The sequence below is a fragment of the Synchiropus splendidus genome, chromosome 2 (assembly GCF_027744825.2).
Source record: "Synchiropus splendidus isolate RoL2022-P1 chromosome 2, RoL_Sspl_1.0, whole genome shotgun sequence".
In the NCBI taxonomy this organism is placed as follows: Eukaryota; Metazoa; Chordata; class Actinopteri; order Syngnathiformes; family Callionymidae; genus Synchiropus; species Synchiropus splendidus.
In genome coordinates, this window is record NC_071335.1 from 36,271,276 (window position 1) to 36,289,128 (window position 17,853).

General features: G+C 42.8%; 2 protein-coding genes across 3 annotated transcripts; both read left to right on the forward strand.

The window, feature by feature from the left end:
- Positions 1-22: 22 nt before the first annotated feature.
- On the forward strand, positions 23-6,679 carry LOC128753858 (heparan-alpha-glucosaminide N-acetyltransferase-like). Of its 2 annotated transcripts, none has more exons than XM_053856013.1 (18): positions 23-343; positions 1,745-1,851; positions 1,939-2,075; positions 2,258-2,373; positions 2,445-2,514; positions 2,600-2,669; positions 2,861-2,964; positions 3,025-3,101; positions 3,188-3,218; positions 3,327-3,487; positions 3,558-3,673; positions 3,758-3,879; positions 4,541-4,667; positions 4,765-4,851; positions 4,932-5,009; positions 5,120-5,190; positions 5,490-5,602; positions 6,087-6,679. In XM_053856013.1, exons 1-18 carry the CDS (start codon positions 166-168, stop codon positions 6,266-6,268), a joined length of 1,947 nt encoding a protein of 648 aa, XP_053711988.1. In that variant the 5' UTR covers positions 23-165; the 3' UTR covers positions 6,269-6,679. The 2 variants fall into 2 exon arrangements, with proteins under 2 accessions (XP_053711988.1, XP_053711989.1); XM_053856014.1 differs by lacking the exon at positions 23-343 and adding an exon at positions 449-765.
- A 733-nt stretch (positions 6,680-7,412) lies between these two features.
- On the forward strand, positions 7,413-14,258 carry LOC128753859 (recombining binding protein suppressor of hairless-like). Its single transcript, XM_053856015.1, has 11 exons — positions 7,413-7,556; positions 8,833-8,871; positions 9,243-9,338; positions 9,415-9,580; positions 10,045-10,219; positions 10,293-10,430; positions 10,556-10,668; positions 10,735-10,875; positions 11,651-11,806; positions 12,566-12,669; positions 12,938-14,258. The coding sequence occupies exons 1-11, from the start codon at positions 7,537-7,539 to the stop codon at positions 13,284-13,286; spliced, it is 1,497 nt and encodes a 498-aa protein (XP_053711990.1). The 5' UTR covers positions 7,413-7,536; the 3' UTR covers positions 13,287-14,258.
- The last annotated feature ends 3,595 nt before the right edge of the window (positions 14,259-17,853 follow it).

A 17,853-nucleotide genomic window follows, 5' to 3' on the forward strand; every position in this document is an offset into this window, starting at 1 on the left:
GTTTATAATTGTATTTAATACTTTAATTCGCCCCATTAATGACCATTTTATTTCAATATGTCTTCCATAGTAGTCTAGCAACATTTGTTTACATGTCTGCTACACTAATATTAACCACTTTCTTACCTAATCTCCAACTGTTAGAAACTCAAGATTGATCTTGCCATGTCAAAACATGGGAACATAGCGGGAAGCAACGACGATACATCGACTGTCTCAGCAAAGGCAACACAAGCGTGCAATACAATGACGTCCCCTGGACGATATGAGCTGCTTTTTCTGTCAGTTGCCGTTTTATTCGTGTCGGTGTGTGTGGCACCGTTGGCTGCAGAGAGGTCCGCCTGTAAGTATACAGTTGGGAATCCACTGTTTGTGAGCTAACATGCTAACAGCTAACACATAACAACATACCCTCTCGCCTGGTTCTCCATTCTATGAAACAAACAAGAACTCTGCGGCAGTTACATGACCGTTCTATGAGAGCAGTATATCGTTTATAGTACGAGTAAACGCACAAACGAGCCAGCGACTAGCTTCGAGCTAAGTGGAGCAGCCGGGGACATTAGATGTTTGAACTTCCCTCCTGTAGTGTAGTGCTGTACGGATTATTTCAACATGTGACCAGTGGGCTCTGCTGCTTTCGTTCATCCTTCTCACATGCTTTCATTCGGCATGAGAGACCAGAAGCCTTGCCACCCACTCCTCAAACAAACAGCAGCCTGTCTTGACTGGAGTGTAACGCATCTCGTGATAGCGAACGTGAAGGTATGTTGCAGAGTATTCCCATGTGAGAAGCCGCCGTTTTACACCGCGTATTGTCTGCGTGGAGCCACACAAGACCGCCGATGCATCAATAACCAAATCACTATTGTTGTCGTAGTTGATATCCGCTGAGATGGATACAGATAAAGGGTGCGGCCAGGCTTGTGTATTGACTTCTGTCTTTGACATGATAAAGTGATATAGTCCCAAAATACTGGTAGTAAACTGGCAGTCACGTCAACTCATGTCTAAAAATGCATGCAACTGAGTTCTCACAATGGATCCATTCTGTGCCCCAAAAAGTCATGTGCTCCTCGATAACATTTTACTCGTAAATAAATTATGTCCGTAGCAGGCCTTTAAATACACTTCTACACAGGATGCACAGTCTGTCTGTCATCCTCTTTCCTGAAATAGTATCCTCATTTCAAGTCGAATCACATCTGACATCAACAGAACGGTAGCCAGTCGTCGACTGACTCTCAGTCCAATATATGGTTGGTGGGCAATGGGTTTTTCAGGTGGTTGCTTAAATACACAATACATCAGTAATCCAATTGTTTTCTTCTATCTACTCATTGTAAACATACTAACTGTTCTAGTTCTTTATTTTCCTACACTCTTCAAATGAATGGATGAGTCTTTTAAGCCGCCTGATGGTCTTGAACCTTTGTTAATAAGGAAATACAATTTCCAAACAAACCTTACTATCTGTCAATTACGAAGGTTTTATGTGTAAACATTTTGCCCCCTTATTTGTTCATTTGTGACTGCCTTACCTCCCTGATATCTTTTTGGGGTTTTGTCTCATTCGATCTCTGAATGCTTTTTAAAATCTATTTGTGACCATGGATCACATTGAATATCTTTTCATGACATTGTCTTCCTGTGTACTTTTTCATTTATGGAATTATTATTTCCTGAAAATGCCTTGAAATAATTTCCTGACAATAATGACTAACCCTTTTCACACCCACAATAGCTGGCTACCGTCGCCAAATACCAAAGATGGACGAGGCTTTTTTGAGGGTTCACAATGAACTCAGTAGCAACGTGGTGGTATATTGGATGTCCAACCGCTGTTACCAGGTACACACTTAGCATAGTGATTATAACTGAGATCACCAGCTTGCTTGCTTTCTTTCTTCTTCTAAAGCTGTGTCTTCTTGCTCCCAGTGCTTGTACCAGCAGTTAGGGGTGGTACCTCAGGCTCCCACTCCTGGCCAGCAGAGCTCACAAGACTTCATTGTTGACACGCAGCATGAGATTACTCTGAGCGTCAACAGTACTTCTGAAGACCAAGTCTTTTGCACGTAAGTGTGAGCACCTGAATGTGCCTCAGGCTGGAAACAAGGGCTTTAATGGGTCTATAAATAACTATTGTTTGCTTGAAAAATGTAAGTTTCGGTTTGTTTCTGTTTCACTCGAACTTGAGACCTGTAACCAATTATTTTCACTTTTCATCCTGTCTGATCGGCTGTTGTCCTTTACCCAGAGTTCCGTTCCACTTTGGCGAGTTGGGAAACTATTCACTCTGGGTGAAGAGTTTACAGTCGTCGACAGTCAACTGCACCATAGTCACTGAAGCTGTCCCTGTTAACAGTTTCATACGTAAGCGACACGCACCTGCCAAAACTTGTCTTGTCTCCCAAAAGCTCATTTCCATCCCACTCTCTTCACAGCTCTTTTGGTGGCTTTCCTAATATTTGCTGGTCTTGTGTTGTTTTCTGCCATTTCAAGAATGATCATTAGGTAAGAACGTTTTTGTTTCCTCATTCTTTATTGATTTACTCCAAAGTGTCACTTGAGTAGTGAATAAACTGTTGATCTCTTTCAGATTAGATTTTGTAAAAGGCATCCTTGTAAAAATCGGCGGCACTATGGAGACGGAGAGGCTTATAAACTCTGTGAGTATCTCTGACTCCGTAATGCTCTTCTCCCTTCTTGTGATGACGGTCATATTGTAAAAATGATTGGTGTGGGTCCTTGTTTTCTGGATTGTGTACAGAGTACAACTCTGTATGTATATCACACGACATGCACATGGTTTCAGTCCTGGCATTACGTGTCATGATTGTGATGCAAATGTACCTTCCAGGAATTGGGCTCCTCTGGGAGAGGGGTCCCACCCGCAACTGACACAATCCTCCCACCTCCACCGAGCCCAAGCAAAAGGCTACGATCTCTGGATACATTCAGAGGGTAAGTCGTCGAAGGTAGTGATCTGAGTTTCTCATACTGATATTTGCTTTTTATTTTCAGAATCTCCTTAGTTCTTATGGTGTTTGTCAACTATGGCGGTGGACGATATTGGTTTTTCAGACATGCGAGTTGGAACGGTGAGCCGTGCAGATTGAATCTAATGAATCAGTCCAGATACGTGCTTTGACCTTGGTACTGAGAGTCTCATGATTGATCTTGGCAGGCCTGACAGTTGCAGACTTGGTTTTCCCTTGGCAAGTACATTGTTTTTCATCAATTGTTCTATTTGTTGCAGTGGTTTTTATACAGATCTGTGCTTCATAAGTGGAATTAATTCAGTTTTATTTTCGTTCTCCTCACAGGTTTGTCTTCATCATGGGGACATCCATCGCACTTTCCATCAACTCCCAGCTGCGGACAGGTGTGACCCGCTGCTCTGTGCTTAAAAAGGTTCTTTGGAGAAGCATGCAGCTCTTTGTTATTGGCGTCTTCATCATAAATCCAAACTACTGCCTGGGACCATGTGAGTGAGGAACTACTTTCCCCTGTGTGCTGAGTTGTAACGACTCACTGTGATGGCCTTTACTCGCCAGTGTCTTGGGACAACCTGCGTATCCCGGGCGTCCTACAGCGCTTGGCATGGTCCTACCTGGTGGTGGCCTGTTTGGATCTGTTGGTGGCCCGAGGCCACCTTGACATCATGACGGTGGTAAATAATTTTTCATTGACTTTGTTCTGCAACCGCATTTCACAGATTTAATTCTTCAATAAAGAGTCTGTGTCTTATTCCCAGGATGCATGGTGGTCGCCCTTCCTTGATATTTTGTTTTACTGGCCCGCTTGGCTGTTCGTCCTCCTTCTGGAGGTCCTCTGGCTCTGTCTCACTTTTCTTCTTCCAGTGCCAGACTGTCCTGTGTAAGTCACAAAAATGCCTTTTTATTCATTTTGTCAAGTGATGCTATGAGTGATTCACAAATTAAAATGACTTTCTTGACCACACTTATTTGACAAGGAAATGATTTTCAGTTATTCTACTGTTGCGTAACGGCAGGGTTCAGTATCTTACAACTGCTGTGCTGCATCCAACCAATGTAAACAGCTTTAAGAACATTCATTTATTGTATTTATTTATCCAAATATCCATACTCAGTAGCTCAAAAGAAATGTTCAATTTTTTTCTTTGTTTTTTTTTTTATTTGCTAATAGCCCACAGACATGAGCTGGTTGAGGGTGTGAGTGAGAAGTAGTGGTTGGTAGTGCAGTAGTGAGGTTGAATGTGATGTTCTAACTTGTTATACGGTGGTAATGGATCTGTCTGCCTGAGGAGGAAAAAGTGACAGCTGAATTCTAGCCAGGTTTGGTGGTTGTTTTTTAAAGTGTCAAAGATGAGCATCACAGGTGACGCCAATGTTCTGCCCTGTGTGTGTGTGAGTGTCACATACAGTTACACTCCTTCTGTTTTCTTTTTCATTGTGACTATTTATACAGATTCATTTCAATTCAATTGGGCATTCTTCTTCTTCTTTTTTACGTGACTTTAACATTTAATCCTCTTATTTCCTCCTGTTCTTGTCAGTGGTTATCTTGGACCAGGTGGAATTGGGGACATGGGCCTGTACCCTAATTGCACTGGTGGTGCGGCTGCTTTTATCGACCGATGGCTTCTTGGAGAGAGTCACATTTACCAGTCACCATCGTCCAGGGTGACTAAGCACTAAATCCTTTAGACTGAGTACAAGTTGACTTTTAAACATGTTGCTCTTGTGTGGTAATGTCTCAAATTCTGTTCGCTTCACACAGGTCATTTACCATACTCGAATGCCGTATGATCCCGAGGGAGTTCTGGGAAGCATTAACTCAATTGTCATGGGGTTTCTTGGATTGCAGGTGTGCCATTTTGTGTGTCACATTGAAATGGAGGTGTTTAAAATGCTCTCCTGTAATGTGTGATCTCTCTCTTTTAACAGGCTGGAAAAATCATTCTGCACTATCGGGACCTTCATAACAGTGTTATGACCAGGTTCCTCATATGGGGTTTGTTTTTGGTAAGTAGTTCAACTATTGTGTGACTTTGAAGCATTAGTGAACTTTGTGTGATTTATATGTGTATATTGTACATGTGTATCCTCGTGATGACTAATATGATGTCTGACAGGGAGTGATATCAGCGGTTCTCACCAACTGTTCCACAGACGAAGGCATCATTCCTGTCAACAAGAATCTCTGGTAACTTCTTGTTTTGGAAGTCTCACTTTCCACTACCATTTGGTTTAGAATTAATAATCCATATATGTCAAATGGGTGCATAACTAAAATGAGAATTGAAAGAAAAAACAATTAGAATATAACATTTATTTGTTCATACTGTATTCATCATAATGGTATCAAATATTTTTATATAAGAATTATGGCGAGCTGTTTTTACAATTACACTCCCCAAATAAACATATATGTCATGTAGAAATGCAAATGAAAGTGTATTGTTTTCCATTTAAATGCTTCTTCTTTCTCTGGTTCTTGTCCAGGTCTCTGTCCTATGTGACAACTCTTGGCTGCTTTGCCTTCGTGCTGCTAGCTTTGGTCTATTATGTGGTCGATGTAATAAGATGGTGGTCAGGAGCTCCCTTCGTGTATCCTGGTAAGAAATACACACGACAGCCGACTTGATTAATTTATTCAAGAATAAATGATGGATGTTAAGCTTTTATTCTTGTACAATGCATATGTTTTTTGTAATATCCAAAATAAATCTCAATAGAAAAGTCTAACTGGACTGAGTTCACGACAATAAACTTGTTTTCATGTGCATAATAATGTACCACGGTATCTGAATTTCCCCCGTCAAAATGATAGTCCTTTGTTAACAAGTATTACTAATATGTTGCTGAACTTATATTGCAGTGTATCGTATCGCAACCCTATTTATAATCGTGCATTTTTATTGAGAAACCCACAAATGGAGCTGCTGCTCTTTTACGCCTTGACCAAAAATGTTTTTTCTTATAAAGTTACGCACATTAACAGCTTGTACTAGAAACACTTAGAATTGTACTCGTCATGCTGTACTTTTTTTTGTTTGATTTTGTACATACTTAAAGTTTGGTTTCATCTCATTTGCTCAGGCATGAACTCCATCCTCGTCTATGTTGGACATGAAGTGTTCGAGGACTACTTCCCTTTTCGCTGGCGCATGGTCAACACGCAGTCCCATGCTGAGCATCTTGCTCAGAATCTTATCGCAACTTCTGTTTGGGTCTTTGTCTCGTATGTGCTTTACAAGAAGAAGATTTTTTGGAAGATTTAGAGCTGTCTCCGTGTAAATTGTGGCGTGATTGGCCATACAAATGTGCTGTATTCCTAAAGTCGGTTTAGGAAGTCTACCTTTTAAACCAGCAACTGTTTATGCACCATGAACTGTTGGGGACCTCACAAATTGGCAAAGCTTGACACTTTTTGCTCCAAGCCTATTTCCTTTCTAAAAACAATAGGCTGCACAAAAACTCCTTCACATCCGTTTTGCAAGGTTTTCAACCTGTACTGTTTCAGAGATTGTTTATCTCAATGATGCTGGATCACATACACTAAAATGTAATTAAAGCACAGCTACTATTCAGCCGTTAGGCGGCAGAAAAATGTGCGATTGTAATTTTAAAATGTCTTTTTTATTCTTGTACAATGCATATCTTTTTTGTAATATCCAAAATAAATCTCCATAAACTGGCAATGCTTCTTAATTCTTCCTTTATTCTGATGTTTTGGCTGATAATTTCTCATTATTTTAAGATCTTTGGGATAGACCAGTAAATCTAAACAATATTCTTAGGTTGAACTGAATATTATTAATGTGAGGATCCTGAAGGTTGGCTAAGGATTGCAAGGTTATTTGGGGACCTTCGATGCTTTTTGCCTTTTTTGTGGTGTACTGGGGCTCTGTGAGACAACCCTCCATTTTGTAACAGTCCCCTGCCGTAGTGACACACAAATGATACGTATTCTATTCTATGAAAGTTAGTTCCAACCACAGATAGCTGCTGATAAAACGAACTCCACACTGTAGACTCCTATATTTTTCTTTTTTAGAAGATCTGTTTAACTTGGAAAATAATTCACACCTTTACAAAGCCAAAAATAATGCATCGCAAATCATTCCAATGTGCGCCCCGGGCATCATCAGAGGTGAACGCTGTTGTTTCCCTTCCCCGTCTCATCCGTGGAGCAGAGTCTGTGTCACTATGTTGCTCAACAGCGTGGGAATCGAGTTACATCTTGGGATCCAGTCGGTTGTGAAAGTCCCTTGCGGTCTCGCGAGAGGACCGTGCCGTCGCCATGCGTGTCTATGGTGAGAGTTTTTCAGGTCTCGCGCGAGTTCGAAACTTTCCCACGGCTGTTGTTTAGGCGTCTGCCCTTCTGGCCGTCTCTTCTCACTCCCTCCCCGCCCCCCTCACCCCTTCACGTCCCGACACCCCCCTCCCCTGCCGCCGTGCTTTCCTTCCAGCCTGCCTCGTCTGTTGCCGGGGACGGATCTCGCGATTGTTAGCCTTTTTCGAGGGGGGTAAGCGAGTTTTTTGGAAGATGGCGCCTGTTGTTACGGGGTAAGTGACTAAATTCAAGATGATAACTCTCAGAAATGGCACTTTCTCCCCCCGAATGGTGCGCGCCTCGCCGTGTATGCGCGCTTGCTCGTCCTCTCGAGCTTTTGGCGACACTCTTGGTCTCGGACGTTTATTCGAACTCGTCTCAACTCAGTCGCGAGCTCTCTCTGCCATTTGTTGAACTGCCGTGATGCGTTTAAGTCCCTACGAACTGAAGAACCAAACTTTCTCGACGTATCTCGAGTGTTTTAAACTAACGCGTAATAACCTGTGATAACTACACTTGTGCGTGAATCACGGTTCTGTCGCTCGTTTACTATCGACGCTTCTCTCCTGCCGACATTGTTGAAGATGTTCAAGTGGAGTTAAATTCACTACGGTCTTTCACTCACTCACCACGACTCTGAAGTTTAAATAATGTTTTTGTTTTCGACCCTAAATCTGGTGATGAACATACTGTTTTAATGAAGGGTACAAGTAAAGAACCTTGCAAGGTTGTCCAACCCGAGGGTCGGGGGCCAAACCGGCCAGCCTGGTTGTTTCAAGTTGGCAGTGCAAGATTGAACAGCGTAAACCTGGCTCTGAAATGGTGAAAGATGACAATTCAATAAAACAAAACAAAACAACCCACCTTCATCGCTAGGTGGAAATCATTGTTAGCAACTAATCTTATCATTCGAAAACCAAATCATTCAGGCAGATGGAAGGTAATGCGATGGTTCTGAATACAAACCATAAAAATGCTTTTTTGCAACACTTTCTCCTCGAGAATGAATCCAGAGAGTGAAAACTTGCTGCTGAGACTCTGACATTTCTCTTCATTTAACAGAAATGTTATTGCCTCTGCAACCTTTGAGTGATTGAATGTGATGCCCACAACATACCGTGACGCTGCATGGAACTTCTATGTCACCCACCCCTCATCTGTTGCTGGGTTATCACTAAACAGCCGCTTCCCTCCGTCCTTGTCTCGTGCCACTTCAGCCTGATGTGACTCAGGCACCCTGAAAGGTTGGAGAAGGGTCCGAACCTGAACGGCAATGGACGCCATCGTGGCTCCACCTATACCTGCTGTTGAAATGTCTAGCACTGTTTTACATACATTGTCAACATGTTGAAAGTGGGATTTTGGAGGTGTTAATAGGGGACGGAGGACAGCATTGAGCTGCCATACATTTCTCTCTACACTTTATAGATGAAGCCTATCTGGTTCTATGTGATCGACAATGAGTTTAATGGCCTTATGTGTGTGATTGAATGTTTTCTTGTTTTACAGAAAGTTTGCTGACAGACCACAGCATCAGCGGTTAACCAGGTATGGAGAAATACAATCCAAAGTTTTGACATTTACTGAATTGGTGACAATAAAAACACTGGCTGATAACCATGGGAAGTATCTCTCCAGTCAGCAGGGGTTTGTCTCTATCTATAGGGGTATGTCCAGCCAGAATGCGCCGCTTGAGTTCCGCGAGCAACTGCGTTCAGTCATTATGATTTTTCCGTCACATTCATGTCCACCTCCATTACGCACTGTATGTTATCCAAGCGAAAATTTGCGATTTTTCCGATGGCATGGCGGCTCTTGTCTAAGCCGTGGCAGTGCACCACGCTCATTTACATGGAGCGGAAACCCTGCATTGTCACCCAATGCTGTCGTATTTAAGCAGTGTTGTTGTTTTTTCAAAGGGAGGCCATGAGGAATTACTTAAAGGAGAAAGATGACCAGACAGTGCTCATTCTTCACGCCAAGGTTGCACAAAAGTCGTACGGAAATGAAAAAAGGTTTGTCTTTTGCAAGCTTCCTGGTGTTTGCAGGTGTGTGTAACAGGCTTCCTCATGAATGTGCTTACACATTCAGGTTCTTCTGTCCTCCACCCTGCGTGTATTTGATGGGCAGCGGCTGGCAGAAGAAGTTGGAGAAAATGGAGAAGGAGGGCGGCACGGAGCAAGAGGTGCAGCCTTGTGCTTTCATTGGGATTGGCAACAGTGAGCAAGAGATGCAGCAGCTCAATCTGGAGGGAAAAGTGAGTGATTTCAATATCTCACTTCTCTCATCATGTATGGGGTGAAGCATGTATTTTTGAAGAAAGTAAGAGTGTCAAGTTTGGGGATGCTCTGTTGCAGCTTGTTGAAGGATCCACCGTGAAGTTAAAGGGGTGAAGTGCGAGAATGAATGAAAGAAAACTGGTTTTATTTGGCATATTAATGAAAACAGATGAACAAAACAAGATCAAACATTGATATTGGAATGTTTCTCCAGTTTTAAGTCTGTATGTCAACAGTGAAATTCAACTGCATGTCTAACAGTTGAAAGTTAAATGTCCAAACATTGGAATACACACTGTAATAATAAAGACGTTCGTTATCACGGGAAAATCCTTTAGAAATGAATGGGTAAAGTTTGGCGCAGCTGTTCACGATGTTGCCGATGAAATGAAGTTTGAACCAAACCATTCACATGAATCCTCGTGTTCATCCTCTCCTCTAGCACTTCTGCACAGCGAAGACGCTGTTTATCAGCGACTCTGATAAAAGGAAGCATTTCATGCTGTCTGTCAAGATGCAGTACGGAAGCGGCGCTAACATCGGCATGTTTCTGAGCAAGAGAATCAAAGTCATCTCCAAACCCTCCAAGAAGAAACAGTCCTTAAAAAATGCAGAATGTGAGTTTGGCAAGAGAGATTTTGTCTCCTGAATTCATCCTTCAATCAGACCTTTCTGTCTCTGCCGTCTCAGTGTGCATAGCGTCGGGAACAAAGATCGCTTTATTTAACCGCCTGCGCTCCCAGACGGTGAGCACCAGGTATCTCCACGTGGAGGGTGGCAACTTTCATGCCAGCTCCCAGCAGTGGGGGGCCTTCTACATTCACCTGCGTGAGTCGACTTTCTTTTTTCATCACACCCCACCTTCTTGAATGATTTACCTACCACCCATGTGGAGGAAGTTTTCAGCCTTCGCGTCTGAACAAAAATTGCTGACAAACTTCTCTTATTTCAAGTGGATGACGAAGAGTCGGAGGGCGAGGAGTTTGCAGTGAGAGATGGCTACATTCACTACGGACAGACGGTCAAACTGGTCTGCTCTGTGACTGGGATGGCTCTTCCCAGACTGGTACGCTCTTCGCTAACATCTCTTGTGGTCAATGGATCTGAAGTCTTGTCTCTTTTTTTCCTTCAGGTAATTCGCAAAGTGGACAAGCAAACGGCTTTGTTAGACGCGGATGATCCGGTGTCGCAGCTTCACAAGTGTGCCTTCTACCTGAAAGACACAGAACGAATGTACCTCTGTCTGGCACAGGAGAGAATCATTCAGTTCCAGGTAGATATTTGCCTCCTGTCTTGGGTCAAAATGATCACATTTACCATTATTTTCTTTTGGTATTGTTAGGTTTTATTAGGTGTTGCAATGTCCTTAAAATATAAAAATAAAATCAATAATAACATAATTTAACATTGCTTTATTTTGCCAAAAATCTGTAAGTTAGTAAGTGGTGAAGAGATCAAACGCGGTTGGAAATTTCAAATATCACTGCAGTTAATCATTTATACCAGTGACCATTACATCCCACAATAGTCGTATGATCACCGATTTGCTGTCTATAAAGACGGTGGGTATGAGAAAATGGTCGATGCACTCAAATATTGCCATACTTGGCATGATACTATACTAATATTGTTTGTGTTAAATGTAGATTTTTTTTTTTATAAATACTGTGATATCTTTTTTTTTTTAGCTGTATTGAGGCTTGCAGAAAACACTGAGTCGACTTCCCCTTCATGCTTGGGTTAGCGAAGCTAACCGCTGCCATGGTTGAATCTGTCACTGTAATATGTAGCAGAAGGTGGAATTGGACCTCATGACAGTGAAATGGCTTCAATAATACACGTAATAGTCTAAGTGTCCGCTATGATATGATTCCCCTCCAGGCCAACCCTGAAATATTGGCTCTTGTTAACCACTCTTGTCTCCATCACCATACGTACTATATCCAGTATATGGTATTGCCAGATTCCTGCCACTACCAAGCTGTAATATAGACGTATATATAGATTCTGGTCATGGTTATTTAATGAAATGTCCTGCAACGTTTCAGGCCACACCGTGCTCAAAAGAAGCAAACAAGGACATCATCAATGACGGAGCTTCCTGGACCATCATCAGCACGGAGAAGGCTGAATATACCTTTTATGAGGGAATGGGTCCGGTCCTCTCCGCGGTCACTCCGGTGCCCGTGGTGGAGACTTTACAGGTGACGCATTCACGCAGACGCCTAGCTTATGTTATAGTCATTTATCAGTAGCACACAGTTGTTAGCATGTTGTTTAGCACGACTGCAGTCTGTGCTAGGATGGTTGCAATGGGGTTCATCACCCTAATAACTAAAAAATTAACCATTATTCGCAGTAAAGAAGCTAGTGACTACTTTATTATTTGTTAATATAATTGTGAGCGAGAAGACTAGTAAGTGTTGGGAAAATAATCTGTAGCTGTAGTCGGCCGTTATGTGTTTACTTTTAGGAAATGTAAACTAATAAGTTTATATGTTTTTTTGTCCCTTTTTCAGTGAGCGATGAGGCAGTTACTCAAATCCCTTTTCACTGACTGAGGGTTAGTTTATGGCATATTGGATGAGCCCATTTGAAGAAAACCTCAAGACGAGTTTGAAACAAACATTTCCTCATTGAAGTGTTTTTATTGAGCAATACTCCAAAGGAACAGGCGTAGTTTTGTTTGGGGGTTGTGGGTGTTGACCCTGAATTCCCACAATAGAAATCGTTTCTGTTAGAAAGTGTCCTGAACTGAGTGTTGACCACACTCTTCATGATCAGCAGCAAGTCAGTCTCAAAAGCAATGTGAAAGCAAATTATCATAACATCAAGTTGGTGACTTTATTCTACTGAATTATTGTGATATGAAATACTTCTCATATTATACCCCTAGGGTTTCATTATTTTAAGTAAAATGCTGTGTACAAGCCGTGCTCACTGTGTCGTGTGTGTGTTCGTAGTTAAATGGTGGAGGAGATGTCGCCATGTTGGAGCTGACGGGGCAGAATTTCACTCCAAACCTCCGAGTCTGGTTCGGCGACGTTGAGGCTGACACGATGTACAGGTACATATGTTCGCCTTGGCTTCTGATGTGTCGTGGTCTCGACCACTGTGACGCAAGACTTGAGGTCACATGAGCTAACAATGCTCTTTATGGAAACTGGCTGCAAATAGTCAAAAGAGAGTTATTAGCTTGAACAGCTATGAAACTGGCCTTCACTTTCACTAAAGATAATGCGAGACATATGTGATCAGAACCGTGTTTCTAGTCAAGAATTCCTCTGTATCGTGACTTCAGCTGAGCCCCATGTCTGACCTGTGTGTTTTCTCAGATGTGGCGAGAGCGTCCTCTGTGTGGTACCAGACATTTCGGCCTTCAGGGAGGGCTGGCGGTGGGTGAGACAGCCGGTGCAGGTTCCCGTCACTCTCGTCCGGAATGATGGGATCATCTACTCCACTGCTCTGACCTTCACCTACACCCCTGAACCCGGCCCGCGACCTCACTGCAGCATCGCCGATGCCATTTTGAGGACACAAAGCACCTCCTCTTCATCGCCTGTCTCATCTTCCTCACCCTCCTCATCCTCGTCGTTTGGGGGACTTGCAGAGGGCCACAGCTCCTACAACAGTTTTGACTCTGGGCTGTCGTCAGGGTCGTCCACCATGTCTTTGCTGTCGTAGTGACGTGATGTGATGTGGGCATTTCCTGAGAGGTGAAGCCCCTGTGATAAGCAGCAGCAGCGGCGCAGCGGCGTTTTCATCTGGACTGTGAAAGGATGGAACCATATTGACTCTTTGACTCCCTCTGCTGGATTATATCGGACCTGCTAAAGAAGCCTTGTGGAGCCTTGTTTTTTTATTGCGTTTTTAATCGAGGTCATGTTGATACTTGAGATTTTTTTTAGCGTGTGCGGGTCCAACGACTAGAGTTTTATTATTTTATTCATATAGTATTTTATAAGCGACTATTGAGGTACACTATGACAGCGTTCCATGTCATTTTAGTAGTAAAACCGTTACGTGTGTAAATGCCTTTATGTGTCCCTCCCCCTGCATCATAATCACTTATAGGGGAGACCTGACAACAAGGACTGTTTACACGTGGTCGAAAAAATAATCAATGACATGAATATAAAAATGTTTGACACAAAATTGTGATCTATTGTGACATAGTTGTGAAGGTCAACTTCAAGGAGGCGGACATCAAGGCTAGTGAAAATGTTGTGCTTTTGAGTATAGCTTTAAGTCATTTTTTAACTTCATTGTGCCTTACGATTGAAAGGGTGGAGGGCATTTCAGAGAAGAGCGGTGTTGGAGACAGGTTTTGTTTCTCTATACAGGCCACATGAGTGAGGTCACTTGTGATCCCATTGGTTTAGTGAAAGGTAAACGTGCCGAAACACAGAGGAGTCACTCAAGTTTGCTGTGTTTTCACAGTGTTCCTTAAAGTGTTTTCTTCGACTACTGAGCAGGAATAAAGTTGCACTGGTGAGGCAGTTTATTCACCCGGTGTTTGTTCCTTTGATTTATCAATGAGCAGTAACCTCCGTTGTGTCTCCATGGTGACTTCCAAATACTGACCTAAACAGTTCTCAAAAGGTGCTTTTGAGAGTAGATAGCAACAGTTATTCAACACTGACTTGTACCTTTTTTTTCCGTGAAAAATGTATCATTATTGCTGAATGCACTTACTGGAATAAAAGTGTCAATTCAATGATTTAGTTTGTGTCTGTGCACTTTTTTTTTAAACAGAACTTGATAATTCCATCTCTGAAGAGCTTCAGACGCTTGATGATTCTGCACCATTACTTGGACTTGAGCTCCACCTGGCAGCATGCGGCACAATCCACAACACTTTTTTGTAGTTGTTTTGTCTCCTTGTTGCTGTGCCTGTGACAATTTAATAGTTATGGCTTAGCAGATGAATGAATAACAATACTGGCTCCAACATACTCGATACACCTTGCTGCCTTTGTCACCATTGGATCCTTTTAATGGGAAAAAACATCCCAAAAATGAGCTCCAATGTCAGTCAGCACAGGGATGTTGCATTGTCTGAACTGTTGGAGGCCTGTCAAAACAGTCATTCAAAACCAGAGATAACTATAGGGGCCCTATTACGCTTTTTCATGCTTTATTGCTGAGTTCCAGTTACCACTGAAGCTGGAAGTCCAAGCTGGGAAATACAGGCTCAAGTGCATTCTAGTTATCCAGGTCGAAAAGAAGAGAACAACAGCCATGAAAGCAATTGTCAATTGTTTTGAACAAATATATGTTCCGCTTGGATCTTGGATTGTGAACTCTTGGTGGTGAGAGAAAGCGCTGGCTGATGGAGGGTGGTAGAGGTCCGGGGAGTTACCTACAGCTGTCACAGGAAGGTCACCTTAACAGGATGGAAGTGTGAAACAACAAAGTTCAATCATTTCCCAATTATTTACTTTGAATAATAATAAATATGGCAGCCACATGAAGAATCAGAATCAGCTTTATTTGTTGTCCTTATAAAGCACCGCAAGTTAGGCAGCCATTTTATAAATTTTAGCCTGATATAACATGGAAAATTCAAACATTTAAATTGTATTTTGCTGCGAAGATTCTCTACAGGAATGAGATATTAAAGAACAAAGTAAATACATGAATATCCACACTGTTTATTTCCCTCTTTTAGTCACGGGAAGGAAAGATGCTGTGAAGCTGGATACGCATGAGTCAGCATTATGCTGACAGATAAACATGGCAAGGTTCAGGTCTGTCACTCCATCCATCTCCCTCATTCCACCTGCTCCTGGTGCAGAGGCTGGAGGACAGGTCTCTGCTTCACAGTGGTATATGTGACCCAGTTATTCGTTTTCATTCCAGGATGAAATGCAGTAATACATTTCAGATAGTCTTCCCAGCCAACTTAGTGGTACCAGGCCTCATGTTTAGGAGCATAGATGTGCCACTTTTAAAGCAGAATCTGGAGTTGAATAAGGTATTCTCTCTCACACTCACTCAGGGAAGTCTGCAGTCCTGACTCTGCCATGGGATCAGACCTTAGTCCTGAGTGAGACAACACCAAAGGATGGAGCATCACTTCAGAAGGAAACTATCACGAGGGAGACGCGTAAAATATGAAGTCAATAATCACAATATTTAAGTAACTGGGGATGAGAGGGTGGGAGCCATAGACAACCAAACCAAAACACTGTAGTTTCTCACACACAAGCCTCGGTTGCAGCTCGGGCATGCTCCTCAGGCTAAAGGGCAAACTTGCCCCACTATTTTTAAACCAGGAGCCAGATTGCTGGAATGCAACCGGACACTTTGTTAGGGTTTAAAAGCCTGTCTGTGACTCCCAGCGTGTTTGCACGGGGCCTGTTTGTTCCCCTCACACTCGTGACATTTCACCGAATATCTGTATTTTAACAGCTTGTGAGCTCCTTTTTGAGCTTCTTGAGTGAAGTCCAGTAGCGACCAGCAGGACAGGTGTGTGAACATTTGCCTCCCTATTTCACAGCTTGAAGAGTCGTAAACATGGAGGAATACGGAGGCCGCAGCAGACAAGGAGCAGCACATGCAAAGCTATTCCTGTCTTAACGCTCTCTATTTGGCAGGAGTTTTTCACTCTTTCAACCTAGCGTTTAGAGTCGCGTCTTCAAATGCTTATGGTTAGAAGATTTAAACAGTTTGCACGTTCACTTGTGGCATGTTTATTGACGTTGGAGCCACAAAATGTGACTCAGTAACCTGATACATCCAGGTCATCGGTGACGAAAGATTACAGCAAACATGACATGTGCAGCTGTTCAACATATGTTTTGCAGGAAGACAGTGAAACGCTGAGGGAAATACTTGGTGTTCAAGTCAACCAAGCCGTCACAGACAGACAAACTTGAACCCAGCCACCAAGACCCATGTCCACCTACATCCTGGGGTCTCTGCTCTTCCAGGACAGTTCTTCCCTGTGAAAAGCAAGTGAACTCCGCACGTCCTTCTTGAACTAAACACGGCAAGACCGAGGTGCAGTTCCTTCCAGGGAAATCTGGTGTCACCCTTGACCACTCAGGCCCACATGTGAGCTGTTGGTCCTTATTGCCAACACTGCTGCAACGCCTCGACCATGCGCCATATCAGGGGGCAGAAGAAGACAGAGCTCAGGTCCGAGCCCCTCTCAGTTCATCTTTAGCCACTAGCTCCATTATTATTACCTGCCGAATATGCAGTTCCAGTAGCACTGATCTGAGGTGAGAACCTCACGTTTTGCTTGAACCTTGCACCAAGTGCAAAGGGCACTTGGTGCGTTTAAGCATTTGGACTGAGGAAAAGATAATTTCCTGGATGACCTCATTCATTCTAGAAAGTTCTCCACCTAGTTATGAACGATGAGGCTTTATGGAACAGTGTTCTTATTTTCAGGGCCCACTAGATGGCGCTCTTCGCTCTAAAAGACTTGGATTTAAATGACCATGTCAATCTTTTTAAGCGCCATCTAGTGGGCTCTGAAAATAAGGACACTGTTTCATAAAACCTCATCAGTAGTGATGGGTGGATGAGGATTCATGACACAGTGTGCTGTTGTTCAGTGGCCACCAGATGGCACTGTCTGCGGTGAAATGTTTGGACTTGGGCCACCAGTTCAATGAAACCTCACATCATTTCTAAACCAAGAGCGCCATCTAGTGGCCTCAGGAATTAGGCCACTGTATCATGCACTGTTTCATGACCCCATCAGCCTATCACAACCAACATGTTGTGATTTTCAACCACTGTTATCATTATATTTACAGTGAAATAGTTTTAATTTATGCTGACTGCCGTCCTTCCATGCGCCTGTCTGTTAACAAACAGAAATTAATTTTGGTGCCGTTCTGAATCTGCGTATGTTGCGATCGTTGATATCTTTTTTCCGCTCAAAAACTAAATGAAAGCCAGAGAATTTTGAATCTTTTCCGTCTACATGCAAGAGCAAGTGGCTGCTGTCTCATTCTTATTTGTGCTCCACTTCTCCCACTGACCTGTCAGAGTGAAATACCCCAGGAATCTGGACATGGACGACTTGAAACAGGGAAACAAAACAAAATAATCCAGTATGTTCTCTTATTTTTTTTCTTCATTTCCTATGTTTCTGTCCTGGTGGACTTTGACCACTTGAATGCACCGCTGACTCCAGCAGCTCACTAGTCATGAAGAATATGCTTGAATTACTAAACATGTATCCAAGTACATAGACGTAATAAATGACATTATTGTGGGTGGGACTGAGGTA